The following is a 22,577-nucleotide window of genomic DNA, read 5'->3' as shown; positions in this document are numbered from 1 at the left end:
CGATACATCAACACATCCAGATACACCATATCGATACATCAACACATCCAGATACACCATATCGATACATCAACACATCCAGATACACCATATCGATCACTTGGCTTCAACATGATTACAAAGCTCTCTTGCAGAACACACTATATTAACTGAAACATCTGTACACACACCAGCCTACGCCTACTAGTACAAGGCCTCTGTATACATTCTATCATTTTTCAAGCTGAAAGACTAAAAAAAATATTTCATATGCAAATGAATATGAATACCACATATGAGTAATACCACATAATATGCTACTATGGGAGAGCTTGGCCATCTGCCTAACTGGATGGCACATGCTCACATTTTCAAGTGCCAACGCTAGACACTTTACAGGCTGGCAGAGTGCTTGATATGTGCCCCTCAAGACCAAAAAAAAACAGCTACTCATGTTGTTGAGTTCAGACCATGCAATAGGTAGGTCATCAGCCCTTCCTGTGAGAGGATGGCACTGTGTCAAAGGTCTTCAAACAGAGGAATGCCAGCTTGCCTTGGCCACATCCACTGAGAGGAAAAGACATGTCTTTAGGATGACTATTAATGGCCTCAACTCCCTAGCCTTGTTTAGGTCAAAATCTGTTTGTGCTGTCAAACACGTCACATTCGGCATGACAATGACCATAGGAGTTGGCAAGACAGCACAAATAGATCTGGGATCAGGCTATGATCAACTCCCATGATTCATTGTTAAATTCCTTAGAATTGGGTGGGATCCCTATATGAAGTAACTCTGCAAGCTCTGCAAGAATCAAATCAGTTGTTGTGAATGAGCAATCAATTTAACAGTAAGTGACCATGTAGTCTACTTAAGATAAGAAAAAGTTTTCACTAACGTTGATCTTTTTTTTCTTATTTTTTTTTTTAAGGTCAACTTAATAATGGTCAAGTAAAAAAACATTTGATTAAATTTAAACCATATTTATTTTTGTACACATGATCTGAAAGGTGAGATGTTACCCGTACATCAAAAAGGCGCATGTTGACCTAATTCTCAGTATTTTGTACATACTTTCAGCAGCTACCAGACTGGAGTACTGTAGCTTACCAAAGGCACCTTCCCTAAAGATAGTGAAGCTAGCTGCATGTCCTATCTTGCTGCAGAACCTGCAGATCAACAAGTTGTGAAACTGACGTAGTTTTCACCTGTCCTGATGATTCAGAGAGAAAGATCTTAAAATGGCAAAAAAAATCAGAGATTTTTAGACAGTTTTACCCATTCTGTAATGGTTCTATTCTTTCTCTCATATATATATAATGGTTGGTTGTTCAGAGGCTCCAGGGGAGCACAAAAGGGCCAGGTCACCAGACATGTCTCATTGAAATTGATGGTGGAAACTGGAAAGCAGTTGGTGGAAACTGGATAGTTAATACTACTCTGCTTCTGTACTTAAGCAATAAGGCACAAGGGGTTAAGGTATATGGCCAATATACTACGGCTAAGAACAGCCCTTAGACGTGGTATATTGGCCATATAGCACAAACCCCTGAGGTGCCTTATTGCTATTATAAACTGGTTATCAATTGTAATTAGAGCAGTAAAAATACATGTTGTCATACCCATGGTATATGGTCTGTTATAAACTGCGTGGTTCGAGCCCTGAATGCTGATTGGCTGACAGCCATGGTATTTGGTATATTTACTTCTCTATTTACGTTGATAACCAGTTTATAATAGCCATAAGGCACCTCGGGGGTTTGTGATATATGGCCAGTACACCGTTGCTAAGGGCTGTGTCCAGGCACTCGGTGTTGCGTCGCGCATAAGACCAGCACTTCGCTGTGGTATATTGGCCATATACCACACTCGGGCCTTATTGCTTATATATACCACGGTTGTCAGCCAATCAGCATTCAGGGCTCGAAGCACCCAGTTTATAATCAAGCTTCTACCTCGTGACATTAAAAAACCTTCTAAGTAGCAGGTGGTGTGGCATGTTGATGATGTTTCATGTTGTATTGAATTGGAATATGGATTATTGGTAAAAAAAAAAAACTAGAAAGAAGCTGTTTACAACCGTAACATAATGCTAACCCCTTCCCAACACTAGACAGTTGTGTTTACATTAGGTTGCAGGTGGCAACAACCTGTTCCAACAGTGTTTTTTTCCTAATTTACATTTTGACAACAATTAACCTCCATTTTGACAGCTCACAACTGTCAAAGTAGGCTACTGCTGAGGGGTTATTCAACAACTCAATTATTTCTGACAGGCAGAGAGCCCTGTAGGTAAAATAAAGTTAACACAAATATGAGAATGCATAACTGTTGCTGATTTCTGGATGCACTAACGTTACCTTATGAACGTCGTCTTCCCGGTAGAATACTGTCCAACCAGTAGAACCATTGGCTTGCTCTGAAAATCCGCTGCCTCCAACGCAGGTGAGTGGAAATCATGGAAAAGATAGGTTTCTTCCAATGGAAATAACTTTTTTGAGTAAAGTTGTTGAAGACCCTCCGTCACAGTTTGGTACATCTCGCCGTCCTTGTTTCTGCCTCCTTGTTCCTTATTCACCCAACTGAACATGCTGATGATGCTCCTCTTCTAAGTTCCCAAATCAAGAACTAACGTTTTACTTCCTTATTTTCCACAGCTTTCAAAGTTTGCGCAACGAGGCTACTTTGTATCCGAATATCTTACAAAAATGGGCACTGTTACTTTGAATCAAATATGTTCTTTGGCAACTGAAAAACGTAGCATCTAGAATCTACGGTTGTTTTCCCAACACTGCTTGATGCTTGCTCTCTACAGTAGCTCCTCTGTGCGGCGCAGTAGTTTACAGCGTTGCAGTGGTTCGCGCCTCAGTAGTGCCTGTGCGAAGATTAAGTATTATGTTAACAAGATATTCGGGTGACAGCTCGAACAATGGAAATACATGTCCTCAACGATGAAAGGCAGGCGAGATCAGAAGGGACCATTCTAGCCAATGAGAGTGCAGATAGGCTACGCGTGTGAACAACAGACACAACCAGTTGTTTTTATCAAAGTTGCCGGAATGCCACGTACATCAACTTATATCAGTAAATTTGTAACAGCCTAAACATTATGAAACTTCTATTCGATTAAATAAGCCTCACATAATTTTACACTCTCATTGACCTTCATATAAAAAAGGGCTTATCTCACGCAGACAGAGAGTAAATCCTCTCGCTTTGCCTCTCCTTCTATGATTTGCATTACTTAATTAACGGCACCGCCCTTCCTTTGAATGACCTAGTGACATGAGACTGATTATTCCAGAGGGAAAAATACTGAGTCAAGCCCAAGCCCAAGCCCATTTATACGTTTCAATGACGTGACATTGCCATAAGGGAAGTAAAGTTTTCTAACTCTATACTGCAAACTTGAATGGACAATACAAGTTTGCATTGAAGACTTGGAAAACTTAAATTCGCTCATAATAATGTTGAAGGAGGACAGGACTTATATATTGTCAAATTTTTACAGACGCCATGGAATCCATATTAATTGACAATGAGAATACATGTACTGCATTACATATTGTATGTAGGCACCTAGCAACATACATGCTGCTTAGACACAAAATGTGGAATCCTACAATACCTTCACATAACCACATGGTTTATATGTATGCACGTGAAAACATTGGTTAATTATTTAATAGTTGCCAGGTGGGAGCAACTTTACAAAAATACTAGAATGCACATTTATCGTGGAGAATATACATGACCTGAATGTACCCTGATCAGGACTGTCATACAGAATGTGGAATTGTGTTAGCTCTACATAACATCTCTCTATCTGCAACAGTTCACTGATGGATACACGTCTTGTTATGCGTTGCCAGGTTCTCCTGAAATGTCACTTTGTAGTTGTAGCCTACCCGTGGTGGAAGATATACTGTAGAATAACATTCTGTACTATCCTGACATCTAGTGGAAGGAGAAGATAGACCCGCACCACGGAGGGTTCCCCATGTTTATTTTTGGACTGTTTCCTATGAAGCAGTGGTCCCCTACAGGCTGCACAGACTTTTTTGTCCTGGCGGACCCACCACAGGCAACCCTAAATAAATGTATCATCAAGACTTACATTAACCAACTTGTGATCACTGTAGATTTTCCTTGATTCAAAAGAGGAAAAAGTGTAGCTCCCATTTCCTATGCCTTAAAAATGAATTCTGCATAACCGCTCACTCAAATTTACTTAGGTCCATTGCTACCCAGGAAGCATAGGCCATCAACGACTCGTCTCTATTGCACTCTGTTCTGTCTTCTCAATCTCGTTCCATCCTATGCCTGATCTTTTGGTATCTGCTTCAAGCTCCAGCCTCCAGGTGTTTCTCTGGTGCCTTCTTTTCTGTCTCCCTTGTGGGTTTCAGGATAGAGCTTGACTGGTGATGTAAGAGGGCTTTCAGAGGGTGTGGCCAATCCCTCCCCATCTTCTCCTTCTGATCTCCTCTACAGAAATCAAACATCAAAGCACATTCAAGTTTTGTTTAACAATTTTATTAATACACATTCAAACATAACTTGTGCAAATAACATTCTCCACCAACCATCATGAAAACAAGTCACTGTCACTTTATGTCTCAGCTCAATCAACATGGTTGGAGTTTTAATGAGGCATTTTGTTTTACCAACTGTTACAAAAAAAATATGATGCACAGCATCTGTTCTGAACATTACAAAACAATGTGTAAGTTACAAAAAGCAGTATAGAAGTAATTTACAGATCTTTATAGATCTTCAAAATGAAAGTCTTATTCTTAACTCCGCGAGACAGTGGCATTGCTGTACCGGTGTGTATCCATTCCTTTGTGCCATCTTTGTCTGTGTCTGAAATGGCAGCCGAATCCCTATATAGTGCACTACTTTTGTACAGCTCTGGCCAACAGTAGTGCACAATATAGGTAGCAGGATGCCATTTCAGATGCAGACCAGGTCCACTAAAACCAAATCTGAAATAAGAGACAGGCTGTAGCCTGCACACAAGACACACCCTACTGCTCACACAACACCTGTTAATAAAATCTTGTCAATCAACAACTTTCTCCAACACAATCACAAGACTAGAAACATACATACTGTACGTTACATTCTGTACTTTAACAATGTAATAATACAACCAAACTTCACCAGCAATGCAAACAACATACACAACCACATATTGCATTGTATCTCCTTATTCAACATGTCATGTGGGATTGTATCTTCTGGCTTTAATGTAGACATGTTTCATCAAAGTCAAGTAATGAGTTCTCAGAGATATTTGATATTACAGAAGATAGTTGTCCCGTGCCCAACTATTTCCACACCTCGACTTGTGTTGGATGATGCACTGTCCCATGTTCTTCAAGGCAGAAATGATTAATGTCTACTGAAATATATTCACTATCTCCATTCTATATGATTTTTAGTTCTGGTAGATTGCTATACATAAATACATACATACATACATACATACTGGGTTCATGTAGTTTGATGATGGTTGCATCCTGATAACTTGGGTTAGAATGATCCACTATCCATTGCCATTTATACCTCTCCCTGCTGTGAGTAATATAGGCATTCTTTAGACTTTTTAACATTCAGCCTGGTTGAAAAAGAACCACTTCCTTCTCTCACCTATCTGGTGAGCAACACAGGCACCAAAGGCAACTGCTCTGAGGTCCACCCAGCTCTTTCTGCAGGCTTAGGCTGCACCTTGAGATCTGAAAAGAAACCTTACTCTTCTGACTTCTGCTCTTTTCTTGTTCTCCATCCTTCTTTCTGCTCTCTCCATTCCATCTTTTGCAATCTCTCTCACATAATCCAGATACATCTGCTGTTCTCTACAGACCAGGGGTCAAGGGTCAGGGAGGTCAGATGTGTCCACTGTGACCTTAATGAAGATGGTATCATCCTTGATGTAAGTACCGTTCTCCAGCACAGTCTGGGCCACGAACAGCGGGCAGCCCGAGGCTATGTTCATCTCTGCCGTGGGTCGTCTGAAGCTGCTGCTGTTGGGGTCTGGTTTGAAGGCATCCCCTAGGTGCTTCCTGGCTGGGCCCTGGTCCATCAGCATCAGAGTCACCTTCTGCTTAAAGGGCCAGAGCAGCAGGGCATCGTACTCGCCACGCATTACCACAAAGAACAGAGACAGGTGGGTTCCTTTCCCCATGCCGTCTCCGTTCAGGTAGACCCGGGCACACATCTTGTAGCCAAAGTAGCCAGTGTAGAAAGGCTGGCTGTAGAGAGACAGGGTCTTTGACGCCACGGCTTCTTGTTTCCGCCGCTTGTAGTCACGGATCTTCCAGATGAGCGTCCCATTGAAGGAGGCCGTCTCTAGGACCTGGAAGCGCAGGTCCATGTCGGCCAAGCGGATCTCGTGGACACTCAGCATGTCGTCCTGACGGGAGAGCTGTGTCTCTAAAGAACCTGCAGAGAAACAATAGCAAGCCAATGGAATAAGAGTCCTGTATGTTTGTACCACTCTGGACTTCTCACTACCTACATTCTCCCAGACTTGTCAGGCCATAAAAGTACTGGTTTATATATACACTGCCCAAAAAAATAAAGGGAACACTTAAACAACACAATGTAACTCCAAGTCAATCACACTTCTGTGAAATCAAACTGTCCACTTAGGAAGCAACACTGATTGACAATACATTTCACATGCTGTTGTGCAAATGGAATAGACAAAAGGTGGAAATTATAGGCAATTAGCAAGACACCCCCAATAAAGGAGTGGTTCTGCAGGTGGTGACCACAGACCACTTCTCAGTTCCTATGCTTCCTGGCTGATGTTTTGGTCACTTTTAAATCCTGGCGGTGCTTTCACTCTAGTGGTAGCATGAGACGGAGTCTACAACCCACACAAGTGTCTCAGGTAGTGCAGCTCATCCAGGATGGCACATCAATGCGAGCTGTGGCAAGAAGGTTTGCTGTGTCTGTCAGCGTAGTGTCCAGAGCATGGAGGCGCTACCAGGACACAGGCCAGTACATCAGGAGACGTGGAGGAGGCTGTAGGAGGGCAATAACCCAGCAGCAGGACCGCTACCTCCGCCTTTGTGCAAGAAGGAGCACTGCCAGAGCCCTGCAAAATGACTTCCAGCAGGCCACAAATGTGCATGTGTCAGCATATGGTCTCACAAGGGGTCTGAGGATCTCATCTCGGTACCTAATGGCAGTCAGGCTACCTCTAGCGAGCCCATGGAGGGCTGTGCGGCCCCCCAAAGAAATGCCACCCCACACCATGACTGACCCACCGCCAAACCGGTCATGCTGGAGGATGTTGCAGGCAGCAGAACGTTCTCCACGGCGTCTCCAGACTGTCACGTCTGTCACATGTGCTCAGTGTGAACCTGCTTTCATCTGTGAAGAGCACAGGGCGCCAGTGGCGAATTTGCCAATCTTGGTGTTCTCTGGCAAATGCCAAACATCCTGCACGGTGTTGTGCTGTAAGCACAACCCCCACCTGTGGACGTCGGGCCCTCATACCACCCTCATGGAGTCTGTTTCTGACCGTTTGAGCAGACACATGCCCATTTGTGGCCTGCTGGAGGCATTTTGCAGGGCTCTGGCAGTGCTCCTCCTTGCACAAAGGCGGAGGTAGTGGTCCTGCTGCTGGGTTGTTGCCCTCCTCCACGTCTCCTGATGTACTGGCCTGTCTCCTGGTAGCGCCTCCATGCTCTGGACACTACGCTGACAGACACAGCAAACCTTCTTGCCACAGCTCGCATTGATGTGCCATCCTGGATGAGCTGCACTACCTGAGACACTTGTGTGGGTTGTAGACTCCGTCTCATGCTACCTCTAGAGTGAAAGCACCGCCAGCATTCAAAAGTGACCAAAACATCAGCCTGGAAGCATAGGAACTGAGAAGTGGTCTGTGGTCACCACCTGCAGAACCACTCCTTTATTGGGGGTGTCTTGCTAATTGCCTATAATTCCCACCTGTTGTCTATTCCATTTGCACAACAGCATGTGAAATTTATTGTCAATCAGTGTTGCTTCCTAAGTGGACAGTTTGATTTCACAGAAGTGTGATTGACTTGGAGTTACATTGTGTTGTTTAAGTGTTCCCTTTATTTTTTTGAGCAGTGTATATATACATATATACAGTGGGGCAAAAAGGTATTTAGTCAGCCACCAATTGTGCAAGTTCTCCCACTTAAAAAGATGAGAGAGGCCTGTAATTTTCATCATAGGTACACTTCAACTATGACAGACAAAATGAGAAAAAGAAACCCAGAAAGTCACATTGTAGGATTTTTAATGAATTTATTTGCAAATTATGGTGGAAAATAAGTATTTGGTCAATAACAAAAGTTTATCACAATACTTTGTTATATACCCTTTGTTGGCAATGACAGAGGTCAAACGTTTTCTGTAAGTCTTCACAAGGTTTTCACACACTGTTGCTGGTATTTTGGCCCATTCCTCCATGCAGATCTCCTCTAGAGCAGTGATGTTTTGTGGCTGTTGCTGGGCAACACGGACTTTCAACTCCCTCCAAAGATTTTCTATGGGGTTGAGATCTGGAGACTGGCTAGGCCACTCCAGGACCTTGAAATGCTTCTTACGAAGCCACTCCTTCGTTGCCCGGGCGGTGTGTTTGGGATCATTGTCATGCTGAAAGACCCAGCCACGTTTCATCTTCAATGCCCTTGCTGATGGAAGGAGGTTTTCACTCAAAATCTCACGATACATGGCCCCATTCATTCTTTCCTTTACACGGATCAGTCATCCTGGTCCATTTGCAGAAAAACAGCCCCAAAGCATGATGTTTCCACCCCCATGCTTCACAGTAGGTATGGTGTTCTTTGGATGCAACTCAGCATTCTTTGTCCTCCAAACACGACGAGTTGAGTTTTTACCAAAAAGTTCTATTTTGGTTTCATCTGACATTCTCCCAATCTTCTTCTGGATCATCCAAATGCTCTCTAGCAAACTTCAGACGGGCCTGGACATGTACTGGCTTAAGCAGGGGGACACGTCTGGCACTGCAGGATTTGAGTCCCTGGCGGCGTAGTGTGTTACTGATGGTAGGCTTTGTTACTTTGGTCCCAGCTCTCTGCAGGTCATTCACTAGGTCCCCCCGTGTGGTTCTGGGATTTTTGCTCACCGTTCTTGTGATCATTTTGACCCCACGGGGTGAGATCTTGCGTGGAGCCCCAGATCGAGGGAGATTATCAGTGGTCTTGTATGTCTTCCATTTCCTAATAATTGCTCCCAAAGTTGATTTCTTCAAACCAAGCTGCTTACCTATTGCAGATTCAGTCTTCCCAGCATGGTGCAGGTCTACAATTTGGTTTCTGGTGTCCTTTGACAGCTCTTTGGTCTTGGCCATAGTGGAGTTTGGCGTGTGACTGTTTGAGGTTGTGGACAGGTGTTTTTTATACTGATAACAAGTTCAAACAGGTGCCATTAATACAGGTAATGAGTGGAGGACAGAGGAGCCTCTTAAAGAAGAAGTTACAGGTTTGTGAGAGCCAGAAATCTTGCTTGTTTGTAGGTGACCAAATACTTATTTTCCACCATAATTTGCAAATAAATTCATAAAAAATCCTACAATGTGATTTTCTGGATTTTTTTCCCTCATTTTGTCTGTCATAGTTGAAGTGTACCTATGATGAAAATTACAGGCCTCTCTCATCTTTTTAAGTGGGAGAACTTGCACAATTGGTGGCTGACTAAATACCTTTTTGCCCCACTGTATACATATGTTTTTTAACCCCTTTTTCTCCCCAATTGGAATCGTGGAATCCAATTGGTAGTTACAGTCTTGTCTCATCATCGCTGCAACTCGTGTACGGTCTCGGGAGAGGCAAAGGTCGAGAGCCGTGCGTAATCCGAAACACGACCCAACCAAGCCGCACTGCTTCTTGACATAATGCCCACTTAACCCGGAAGCCAGCCGCACCAATGTGTCGGAGGAAACACCTTACACCTGGCGACTGTGTCAGCGTGCACTGCGCCCGGCCCACCACAGGAGTCGCTAATGCGCGATGGGACAAGGACATCCCTGCCGGTCAAACCCTCCCCTAACCCGGACAACGCTGAGCCAATTGTGCGCCGCCCCATGAGTCTCCCGGTCGCAGCCGGCTGCGACAGAGCCTGGACTCGAACCCAGAATCTCTAGTGGCACAGCTAGCACTGCGATGCTCGGGAGGCCCCAAAGCACTGTTTTTTTTTCAATCACTGCTTTGCTCATAATGTAGCTTCAGACTTTGAACATATCAAATCGGTCCAATATCACACTGCACTCATTCTGAGCAACTCCTAAAAGAGTTACACAGGTTTTAGCGACAGTGAAGTAGCAAAGAATAACAGAATTCCCAAGACAAGTGTTGAGAGAGACAGAGACACAGAGGGAGAGACTAGAGAGCGAGACAGAGAGAGCTAGACAAAGGAAGACAGAGAGAGTGAGACAGAACGAGAGTGAGAGAGCATTCAGGGTAACTCACCTAGTGTGTGTGTGGCTGGTATGGCCCCGCCCCTTCCTCCCTCTAGCGATGCAACCCTGGAACGAATGCTCTCCACGGTGACTCGTAGTGTTTCCACCTCCTCTCGGATGGTCCTCAGAGACCTCAGCTCCAGCTCCATCTCCAAAAGCTTCTCAGAGTGGGAACTCATCAAGTTCTACATGGAGAAAACGTCCACAAACACACACATACAGTTACACACACTTCATGTAGCCTAGGCGGTAGGTAGCCTAGCGGTTAAGAGCATTGGGCCAGTAAGCTGAAAGAGCGTTGGGCCGACTAGCTGAAAAATCTGTCAATGTGCCCTTGAGCAAGGCACATAACCCTAATTGCTCCTGTAAGTCACTCTGGATAAGAGCGTCTGCTAAATGACTTCTAATGTAAGTTCCATACATGACAGGACTTTACCTCCAACTGAGAAATCAGTAAATGGGACTGTGGAACAAGACAAGTATTATTATGTATGTCAAAGACTAGTATTACAGAGGTTTTATAATGACAGTGTACAAAACATAAGAAACACATGTTCTTTCCATGACAGACTGACCAGGTGAATCCAGGTGAACACTTTGATCCCTTATTGATGTCACTTGTTAAGTCCACTTCAATCAGTGTAGATGAAGGGGTCGGAAACAGGTTAAAGAAGGACTCACCTGGTCACAGTTAAGACATGGATTGTGCATGTGTGCCATTCAGAGGGTGAATGGAGAGAACAAAAGATTGAAGTGACTTTGAACGGGGTATGGTGGTAAGTGCCAGACGCACCGGTTTGACTATATCGAGAACAGCAACGCTGCTGAGTTTTTCACATTCAACAGTTTCCAGCGTGTATCAAGAATGGTCAACCACCCAAAGGACATCCAACCAACTTGACAACTGTGGGAAGCATTGGAGTCAACATGGGTCAGCATCCCTGTAGAACGCTTTTGACACCTTGTAGAGTCCATGCCCTGACAAATTGAAGCTGTTCTGAGGGCAAAGGGGGGTACAACTCACATGTTTCGTACACTCAGTGTACTTCGACCTTTTCATTTACCTGCATGGTAGTGAGCTTCTGCTCCAGCTGTCTGTTATTCTCCCTCATCTCCTCGTACTGAGACTCTGTTTCAGACAGACGGCTGCTTAGGCCTGGCAGAACCTTGTACCGCTCCAGAAGCTCTCCTTTAACATCCTCCATCTAGATGGGTGGGAAACATTCTGTCTTATTACTGCTTTCATTACCCTGAACTACATAACCATTCAGCCCTGTGATTAGTTGGTTGTTAACAAGTTAGTTGTGGTTGAATATTCAGTTTAATTTCTCCCAATATATTATTTTTGGGTACTTGTCAAAATACATTTTGTTAGAATGTATGTGTTATTTGTAAAATGTAAGAGCATATACTCAAATTTGTGATTAGATCATGAGTCAAAACAAGTATGACAGGTAATGCGGATACAAGGCAACATATTTATACACTGTATGCCTTGCATATGGATTGAAATAGAAGTTGGTCATGAGGCTGGTGAATTTTCATTATGTTGACTTTATACATTTTTCCTTCATTGTTCTAAAGAACAAAGTAGAGTTGATTACCTTGGCCTCCAGCGTAGTGTTCCTGGTTGCCATCAGCCGCAGATGTTCAGAGGCAAAGCTAGATTCATGATCCCTCATGTCTTGATTGAGACCCTACAGAGGAATATCAGGGAAAATATCATATCAGTAACATATCAGCTTAAAACTACTGTATGTTCTTTTAAATGAGTTGTAGTTCAGTGGGACAATAGCCAGACAACAGAGTAGAAGAGACATCATGAGGAGTTCATAGTGGCCATGATATTACAACTTATATGAAGCATATTATTATTAATACCACTTTTAACAATCATAGTAACATGAAGACTGACCTTGAAATTGCATCCAAAGCGGATAAAGGAGCAGGTGACATGAGCCTTGGGGCACTCATGTTGATGACTTGTCAGCTGAGAGTAGAAACACATTTAGGTTCAATCATGTCCTTCTATACAAAGCATTTGCATTACAATGTGGTCTCATTGAAATGGGTAACAGTATCACAACAACTAAAACTATGTTAATCCATCTGATGATAAGAGAAAAGATGTCCATACTGCCTTGCATGAATACATTTTATCCTACAAACATTAAAATACACTCCTTACCTCGCTCCGTAAGATGGAGGGAAAAGTACAATGATTGGGGCAGGCCACCGGAAATGAAGGACAAACGGTTTCTTTGTGTTTCTGAAAAATGTAAATAAGAATAAGAAATAAAAGTAACAAATAATTAAAGAGCAGCAGTAAAATAACAATAGCGAGACTATATACAGGGGGTACCGGTATAGAGTTCATGTGCAGGGGCACCGGTTAGTCGAGGTAATATGTACATGTAGTTAAAATTATTAAAGTGACTATACATAGAGGATAAACAGAGAGTAGCAGCAGTGTAAAAGGGGGTGGGGGGCAATGCAAATAGTCTGGGTAGCCATTTGATAAGATGTTCAGGAGTCTCATGGCTTGGGAGTAAAAGCTGTTTAGAAGCCTCTTGGACCGAGACTTGGTGCTCCGGTACAGCGTGCCATGCGGTAGCAGATATTCAGTGTTGTTGTAGTCACTGCTTAAAAGGCAATTCCACAACTTTTTTACCTAATTTCTTTATCTCCAGCACAATACCAGTTTCTACATACAGTGGGGCAAAAAAGTATTTAGTCAGCCACCAATTGTGCAAGTTCTGAGAGAGGCCTGTAATTTTCATCATAGGTACACTTCAACTATGACAGACAAAACGAGAAAAGAAAATCCAGAAAATCACATTGTAGGATTTTTAATGAATTTATTTGCAAATTATGGTGGAAAATAAGTATTTGGTCACCTACAAACAAGCAAGATCTCTGGCTCTCACAGACCTGTAACTTCTTCTTTAAGAGGCTCCTCTGTCCTCCACTCGTTACCTGTATTAATGGCACCTGTTTGAACTTGTTATCAGTATAAAAGACACCTGTCCACATCCTCAAACAGTCACACGCCAAACTCCACTATGGCCAAGACCAAAGAGCTGTCAAAATTGTAGACCTGCACCAGGCTGGGAAGACTGAATCTGCAATAGGTAAGCAGCTTGGCTTGAAGAAATCAACTGTGGGAGCAATTATTAGGAAATGGAAGACATACAAGACCACTGATAATCTCCCTCGATCTGGGGCTCCACGCAAGATCTCACCCCGTGGGGTCAAAATGATCACAAGAACGGTGAGCAAAAATCCCAGAACCACACGGGGGGACCTAGTGAATGACCTGCAGAGAGCTGGGACCAAAGTAACAAAGCCTACCATCAGTAACACACTACGCCGCCAGGGACTCAAATCCTGCAGTGCCAGACGTGTCCCCCTGCTTAAGCCAGTACATGTCCAGGCCCGTCTGAAGTTTGATAGAGAGCATTTGGATGATCCAGAAGAAGATTGGGAGAATGTCATATGGTCAGATGAAACCAAAATAGAACTTTTTGGTAAAAACTCAACTCGTCGTGTTTGGAGGACAAAGAATGCTGAGTTGCATCCAAAGAACACCATACCTACTGTGAAGCATGGGGGTGGAAACATCATGCTTTGGGGCTGTTTTTCTGCAAAGGGACCAGGACGACTGATCCATGTAAAGGAAAGAATGAATGGGGCCATGTATCGTGAGATTTTGAGTGAAAACCTCCTTCCATCAGCAAGGGCATTGAAGATGAAACGTGGCTGGGTCTTTCAGCATGACAATGATCCCAAACACACCCCCCGGGCAACGAAGGAGTGGCTTCGTAAGAAGCATTTCAAGGTCCTGGAGTGGCCTAGTCCGTCTCCAGATCTCAACCCCATAGAAAATCTTTGGAGGGAGTTGAAAGTCCGTGTTGCCCAGCAACAGCCCCAAAACATCACTGCTCTAGAGGAGATCTGCATGGAGGAATGGGCCAAAATACCGGCAACAGTGTGTGAAAACCTTGTGAAGACTTACAGAAAACGTTTGACCTCTGTTATATACCCTTTGTTGGCAATGACAAAGTATTGAGATAAACTTTTGTTATTGACCAAATACTTATTTTCCACCATAATTTGCAAATAAATAAATAAAAAATCCTACAATGTGATTTTCTGGATTTCTTTTTCTCATTTTGTCTGTCATAGTTGAAGTGTACCTATGATGAAAATTACAGGCCTCTCTCATCTTTTTAAGTGGGAGAACTTGCACAATTGGTGGCTGACTAAATACCTTTTTGCCCCACTGTATGTGAAAACTTTACATTTCTACGTTTTGTATAAAAAAATATAAACTAAACAAAGTTAGACCCGATGACATCATCAAAAGTTTAAACATTTTAAAAACAGTATTTTTCAAATGTCCTGGCTGGAAGAAGGTTCAGTGAATGGGGAGGTGCAGCGTGAGGTAATACAGTAGGGGGAGTGCAAGTGCTTCTCAAATGTAATGTTAAATGCGTTCTCCACACTCTCATCTTCACAAGAACGTACTCAAGAGAACGCCGTGGGAGAATGCACTCGGAGCTTGGGAGTGTGGAGCACGGTAGTATGCATATTGAGAAACATCCTATGAGATTCGCGGGGACACACCGGTATGGTGCTGGAGAAAATTAATATATGGTTGAAAAGTGTCGAAATTGCCCTTTAAGGTGGACTAAAATATGTGCCAGTACTAATTTTGGGTGCCGGTCACAATATTCTCTAAGAGGTACAGGTTCGGTGAGCACTGGCCCAACTCAAGTAGTTGTTCTAGTTACCTGTAATTCAGTCATGGCCATCTTGTGCATGCAGAATTCACAGGTGGTCTCTCTGTGTTTACATTTCCAACTCAAGTGCTCAGGAATGTCTTTGCGCATCATCTTCTCTTTGCACTTTCCTAAAGGGCATGGCACCTCAAAATACGGACACACATTCAAATGATCCTGGGGAAAAAGGAGGAAAAGGAATCATAAGGATTTGGTGTAAAGAAAATGTAGCCTATTATGAAGTGCTATAAATAAGATTGCATTTGGGTTGTAGTCATTACAGTTTCAACAGGAAACGTTCAACCAATGTGACTGAAATCAACGAGAATTGTAGATAAACACTTTTCTAGAGTTTGAATAATGACTGTGCGTAACAATGGGACTTTTTCCATTTCCCTCAGTCAGTCAGACACTTACCATGACCTGATGTAGACTCATCTGCTCCTTACAGCCATTCTTCTCACTCCTGCAGTACACTCTCAGAGCCATGATCTCTCTATGGCAGCACACATCACGGAAGATCTGACAGAAAACACAACGGCTACTGTGAGGAGACACGTTGTGATTATGTACGAGGCCACTTAGAAAGGGTATAGGGCTGTTTAGCATGGGTATCATAAGGATGATGACAGTGATGCAAATCATTCACATAGTCTTACCTTGTCTTTGAACAGCGGCTCCATATCTGCTGGACATACTGGATTTGGTTTGCTGTAAAGACGACAAGACATTTAGGTACATTACTACGATGATGATTAATGCGGAGTGAGAAATCTATCATTATAAACTGGGTGGTTCGAGCTCTGAATGCTGCTTGGCTGACAGCCGTATACCACGGGTATGACAAAACATTTATTTTTACTGTTCTAATTAAGTTGGTAACCAGTTTATAATAAAGAACAGCCCTTAGCCGTGGTATATTATACAAACACCACACCCCCTTGGGGTGCTTAATTAACTATTGTCCAATCAAATCCTCCTTTTAGCAACATGGGGCCAATGACATCATTATTTTTTCAATCATAATCATCACACGATCACTAAACAATTATGACAACCCCCATTACCAGAAGACAGCTGACATATCAAACACACTGACAAGAAGACGTTCGTCATTTCCCAACTATCATTTCCTTAAAAAAAAAACATACCCCTTCACTCTGACACTCATCATGAAACTGAAATCTCTTGTCCTCAGTCCTCACCTTAGCTGCTCGGAGATGCAGGTTTCACAGAAGCGGTGTCCACACTCTGTCTGCCTGGGGTTGCAGAGCACTAGCCTGCAGGCCTCACAGCAGTATTTGGGCTCTGGGGTGGCTATGAAGTGGTCCCAGAAGCCCCCGTGCTGGGGTAAGAAGCCTGCCTCGGGGTCGCTGGGCCAGGGGCGCTGGGCCAGAGAGAGAGCAGCCAGGGAGGGAGAGCGATGCTGGAGGGGGATCTGCAGCTCCCGCACGTCCGCATTCCGCCCTGCTGACATGACCTGGGGAGGACACACACACACACACACACACACAGAGAAAGACAGGAGGGAGGAGATGTTTAATAAAAATGCACCCGACAGTTACAACATACAGGACAAACACGCATTTCATAAAAAAGGAGTAGACAATCGTCTTATGTTACATGGTCTTGGAGTGGGACAATGGTGTTTGAGCTGAGGATGTGTGTGTGTGTGTTAATGCTGAGCATTCATTGACACATCAACAGCCCTGACTCTCAGGCCAAACCTTGGGAAACCCCTTCATAACAGACATAGTTAACTGGGGCTAATGTTATCTCTGCTCTGACTCGGGGGGGGGGGGGGGGGGGGGGGGGGGAGACAAGCAGGAAGACCCGGATGGGACTAGAATAGAGCATATCCAAAAGTAGATGGAGTAGAGCTGGGAGGATAAAGTGAAAGTTATCAACACCAACCATACCGATCACTTACCGCAGGCATTTTGCTGAGATGGTTTACTACGATAAGTAGCCTATACTAGATAAATGTGAAGTTTGAAATGAAATAAGTTTACTAATATGGGTGACTGTTAAAGGGACTGTTGATGGCTACAATCAAACTATAGTAGAAGTAGTAGCTCAAAAGGATAAAAAACAACTGCGGTTTTGCACATTGTTATAGACGTATCATCCTATGTATTTATCCTTATTGCATCAATTAAGGCAATTTATCGCAATACGGCTTTTGTCCATATGGCCCAGCTCTAATGGAGGACAGGACAGCTTAATCTAGACTGACACAAGCCTTTATTATAGACTTGCCAACACATTATTCATTTTCCGAGGGCAAGCAACAGGAGGGCAAGCAATCTAGGCTTGAACACCCAACCCAAATTACAGCATACACCATCCTAAAAGACAGCATCATCCACTGAACATCCAACCTCAAACTGATCAAAACATATGTAAGGTTCTACTAAATATTTAGCTGGTCTTCCATCATTGTCCTTTTGCCTTTTGGTAGGCCGTCATTGTCAATAAGAATTTGTTCTTAATTGACTTGCTTAGCTAAATAAAGGCTAAATTTTAAAAAAACTAAATAAATAAATGTGGAACATTCTTCCAACATGTGGAACATTCTTCCAACAGTGCCTTCAGAAATTATTCAGACCCCTTTTCCCGATATTTTGTTATGTTACAGCCTTATTCTAAAATGGATTAAATACATTATTTTCCTCATCCATCTACACACAATACCCCATAATGACAAAGCGAAAACAGTTTTTTATTTTTTATTTGTGCAAATGTATTAAAACTAAAATACAGAAACAACTTATTTATATAAGTATTCAGACCCTTTATTATAAGAATCAAAATTGAGTTCAGGTGCATTCTGTTTCCAATGATCATCCTTGAGATGTTTCTACAACTTGATTGGAGTCCACCTGTGGTAAATTCAATGGAATGGACATGATTTGGAAAGGCACACGCCTGTCTATATAAGGTCCCACAGTTGACAGAGCATGTCAGAGCAAAAACCAAGACATGAGGTCGAAGGAATTGTCCGTAGAGCTCAGAGACAGGATTGTGTCGAGGCACAGATCTGGGGAAGGGTACCAAAACATTTCTGTAGCATTGAAGGTCCCCAAGAACACAGTGGCCTCCATCATTCTTAAATGGAAGAAGTTTGGAACCACCAAGACCCTTCCTAGAGCTGGCCGCCCAGTCAAACTGAGAAATCGGGGGAGAAGGGCCTTGGTCAAAGAGGTGACCAAGAACCCGATGGTCACTCTGATAGAGCTCCAGAGTTTCTCTGTGGAGATGAGAGAACCTTCCAGAAGGACAACCATCTTTGCAGCACTCCACCAATCAGGCCTTTATGGTAGTGGCCAGACAGAAGCCACTCCTCATTAAAAAGGCACATGACAGCCCACTTGGAGTTGCCAAAAGGCATCTAAAGACTCTCAGACCATGACAAACAAGGTTCTCTGGTGTGATGAAACCAAAATTTAACTCTTTGGCCTGAATGCCAAGGGTAATTTCTGGAGGAAACCTGGCACCATCCCTACAGAGAAGCATGGTGGTGGCAGTATCATGCTGAGGGTATGTTTTTCAGCAACAGGTACTGGGAGACTAGTCAGGATCGAGGGAAAGATGAACGGAGCTACGTACGGAGAGATCCTTCATGAAAAACCTGCTCCAGAGCGCTCAGAACCTCACACTGGGGTGAAGGTTCATCTTCCAACAGGACAACGACCCTAAGCACACAGCCAAGACAACACAGGAGTGGCTTCGGGACAAGTGTCCGAATGTCCTTGAGTGGCCCAGCCAGAACACGGAATTGAACCCGATCGAACATCTCTAGAAAAACCTGAAACCTGTGCAGCGACGCTCCACATCCTACCTGACAGAGCTTGAGAGGATCTGCAGAGAAGAATGGGGGAAACTCCCCCAATACAGGTGTGCCAAGCTTGTAGCATCATACCCAAGAAGACGAGGCTGTAATCTCTGCCAAAGAAGCCTAAACAAAGTACTGAGTAAATGGTCTGAATACTTAAGTAAATGTGATATTTCCATTTGTATACATTTTCAAACATAAAAAAAAAAAAAACTGTCTTTGCTTTGTCATTATGGGGTATCGTGTGTAGATTGATGAGGGGGAAAAACTATTTAATCAATTTTAGAATAAGACTGTAACAACATGTGGAAAAAGTAAAGGGGTCTGAACACATTCCGAATGCACTGTATGTGGAACATTCTTCCATCATGCATGTGTATTGTTCTAAGGAAGGTTTCCATGAAGCTAGAGATGAACTCGGACCTAATGACTGAACCTTCAGCTCTACATCCTGTCTCACATGGTTCAACTGGCTCATTCATACAAATGAAACAATTCAGATTCACACTAGTTAGGATATCAAGACTGGCCACTTCTACAGGTCTGCCTTCAACATTTCCTCAACGTTGAAAGTACATCAGCCCATCATCACTGGATGAGCAAGTGGATTAGGCCTAGGCTATTGGCTGACCAGTTCCTGTGGTACTCAGGGGGACTTCCTGGGATAGTGAAGGAGCTTTTCCACATGCTGCTTTACCACTGTCTATCATCACTGACTGACTGACTGACTGACTGACTGACTGCACACACACACACACACACACACACACACACACACACACACACACACACACACACACACACACACACACACACACACACACACACACACACACACACACACACACACACACAGGTGTAGGCCTACACAAACCCTAGACCCAGCTGAATCGAAGCTGCCAGAAAAAGTTTGAAATGTAGATTGGCTAGGCTAGATATCTAATTCAAAGCATATAGTACAGTTGAGATCGTCTTGGGTACATTTGGACCGGGAATGAGATTAATCAGGTCTCTCTTCCTCTACGGGAAATTGGTTTGATGAAACGCAGAGCATTATGTATAAAAGGGTATTTCCCCTGTTAAATACACTCACTGATTTACATGGAGAATGAACAAGATCTTTTGAGAAATAGGCCCAATATTCTCATCTTTAACCTGGTCATATGCTTGATGTTGACAGGTCAAATTGTATCTAAGAGTGACTGGATAGAGAAAAGTAGAGGGAAATCTGTTACATGTTATAGCTTCTCAGGTGCGATCATCTTCAAATCAAATCAAATGTTATTAGTCACATGCGCCGAATACAACAGGTGTAGTAGACCTTACAGTGAAATGCTTACTTACACGCCCTTAACCAATAATGCAGTTGAAAAAATATGGATAATTAAAGAGCAGCAGTAAAATAACAATAGCGAGACTATATACATGGGGTACCGGTACAGGGTCAATGTGTGGGGGCACAGATTAGTCGAGGTAATATGTACATGTAGGTAGAGTATTTAGAGTGACTATGCATAAATGATAACAATAGAGAGTAGCAGCGGTGTAAAAGGGGGGGCAATGCAAATAGTCTGGGTAGCCATTTGATTAGGTGTTCAGGAGTCTTATGGCTTGGGGGTAGAAGCTGTTTAGAAGCCTTATATGGCCATGCAACGCACCAGCTATCTATTCTACACAGACATTATTGGTACAGAGGTCAGTTTCTCCACTCCAATCATACAGATGTAACCAAGTCTTGAATGCTGCTAGAGTATCATGACATCACAATTTTTTTTTTAACATGTAGGGGAATTCTATGACTGACCTGTCATTGTACATGGGCAATTCCACAGTAACGGAATTACGCTGAGACTCACTTTTTTTACTTTAAAATGTATGAAAAACTAAAACTATTGATTTCAATGTTTAACAAACAATACAAGTCTATGCACAATGGCTACTTTGAACAACTTACATAGTAAATAAATCAGTTAGTGGAAAAACTGTGCAGATGCAACGTTTGGTAACATAATTACTGTAAAATCTCCCTCAGTTTTATTCTGTTACAAAACTTTGCATCTGCACAGTTCGTCCTGTAAATGTGTTTTTGTAATCTACTATTTCCACAGAAAAATTTTCACTGTAATTTGAAGTCAATGTTTTTGGCTTGGTATACATTTTGAAGTGAAAAATTTGAGTCTTAGCAGAATTCCGTTACATGGAATTGCCCACGTGTAATTCTATAGCCTGCCTATAACCTGAAAGCAATAGAACATGTTTCAACTGTGTGAACAGACATCAAAACAGCTGTATCTTCCGAGAAAAGAGAATCATGCTTATCACAGTGATCTTAGATCTGGTCAATCAAAAATGAAACAGATTCTGTTAAAGAATATTTTCAATGTTTCATATGCATACAGGCATACTGTTTGGCATGATTCAAAGGCATTATTGACATATGTTAAGCATATAATTTGAATTTAAATAAATGTATTTTGCAACCAATATTCACCCAATAGGCCAATACACTAACTGTGTACCTTGTGTGAGCCTGTTCACCATACTCAAATAATAATTTATGCAAATTACTTTGCATGCACTGACTAGACAACTAATTTCTCATAACTGCAATGAATGTATTACACATGCATTGGCGTAATACTGAATATATTATAATACAATGCGACATGTCAAGGTGATTATATAGAATAATACATTTTTAGAATATGCTATTATTGGAATATTTTCACAATTGTTTAGATGGCTAAGTCTCGCAGGCAATTCAGTACACCGAAATTGATATTTGAAATTACCTCATACCCCAATTCGAAGCCTCCCTAGCTCCCCGCTTTGGTACACCACTGTATGGCTACTCAATATGTTTTTACAAACATAGCTACATGCTATGTTCCCACATTGTAACATGGACGATATTATTGTTAACTTTCCTAGCTATCAACAATACTTACATGAATCAGATCTGTAACGTTGGCCAATGCAACGTCGTTTTTCAGAAGCTACAATGTTATAAATGGAGCTTCGGTGAATGGCACGTTCATGAACGCGAACACCACAATGTAACCGCTTACAATGAAAACGACCGAACTCCACCGTTTTTAAAATAGGAAGCTAGAGTATTTTTATCGGTAGCTGACATCGTAAAAACAATATTAAAGTAAATATATTTTTTAAATCGAGATGGGAACATAGCAAAATGGAGCCGCCGCTTATTCTTCTGGCTGTTGATGTCTCAGTTGGAAAGCCCCCCTTCGGTATTTCTTCCCCAGGAAATCCCCGTCATGAAGAAAAAAATTGTAGTCAGCCAGTGACAGGCAATGATGTTTTGTATCGGATTTCCACTAGATGGCAGTGTCATCAACATCAAGTGTGAACTGTACTACGGGAATTGCTGTAAGATACAGAAATGTGCAATGGTCTGTACACTCGGTACCCATCACTTACTCTACTTGAATAATTTCTTCCTATTCAGTAAAAACATTTATAGTTGTGCTATCTGTTCTGAAACAATACTTCATG

General features: G+C 42.6%; 2 protein-coding genes across 2 annotated transcripts in view; both read right to left on the bottom strand.

The window, feature by feature from the left end:
- Positions 1 to 3,113, bottom strand: part of LOC129813096 (EH domain-containing protein 4-like) — a 42,587-nt gene extending 39,474 nt beyond the window's left edge. The window contains exon 1 of the mRNA XM_055865277.1: positions 2,338 to 3,113. Coding sequence (XP_055721252.1) covers positions 2,338 to 2,567 — 230 coding nt within the window. The 5' untranslated portion in view covers positions 2,568 to 3,113. The remainder of the gene's footprint in view (positions 1 to 2,337) is intronic.
- A 1,375-nt stretch (positions 3,114 to 4,488) lies between these two features.
- LOC129813095 (TNF receptor-associated factor 3-like) lies at positions 4,489 to 22,347 on the bottom strand. The gene is made up of 11 exons (XM_055865276.1): positions 22,010 to 22,347; positions 16,432 to 16,706; positions 15,886 to 15,937; positions 15,644 to 15,748; positions 15,239 to 15,403; positions 12,634 to 12,714; positions 12,361 to 12,435; positions 12,050 to 12,142; positions 11,510 to 11,650; positions 10,456 to 10,630; positions 4,489 to 6,421 (listed from the first exon to the last, which is right to left on the bottom strand). Exons 2-11 carry the CDS (start codon positions 16,701 to 16,703, stop codon positions 5,850 to 5,852), a joined length of 1,731 nt encoding a protein of 576 aa, XP_055721251.1. The 5' UTR covers positions 16,704 to 16,706; positions 22,010 to 22,347; the 3' UTR covers positions 4,489 to 5,849.
- Between the last annotated feature and the right edge of the window lie 230 nt (positions 22,348 to 22,577).

The sequence above is a fragment of the Salvelinus fontinalis genome, chromosome 16 (assembly GCF_029448725.1).
Source record: "Salvelinus fontinalis isolate EN_2023a chromosome 16, ASM2944872v1, whole genome shotgun sequence".
Lineage (NCBI taxonomy): Eukaryota > Metazoa > Chordata > Actinopteri > Salmoniformes > Salmonidae > Salvelinus > Salvelinus fontinalis.
Note: the sequence above shows the minus strand (reverse complement) of the source record. Positions and strands in the feature narration are given on the sequence as shown.

Excerpts from the sequence above, each read along its gene's own strand:
- LOC129813095 (XM_055865276.1), bottom strand. The coding sequence starts at position 16,703 with ATGTCAGCAGGGCGGAATGCGGACGTGCGGGAGCTGCAGATCCCCCTC. Across the intron at positions 12,436-12,633 it reads CCTCCATCTTACGGAGCGAG|CTGACAAGTCATCAACATGA; the intron begins GTAAGGAGTGTA and ends TTCTACTCTCAG. Across the intron at positions 10,631-11,509 it reads AGAAGCTCACTACCATGCAG|AACTTGATGAGTTCCCACTC; the intron begins GTAAATGAAAAG and ends TTCTCCATGTAG.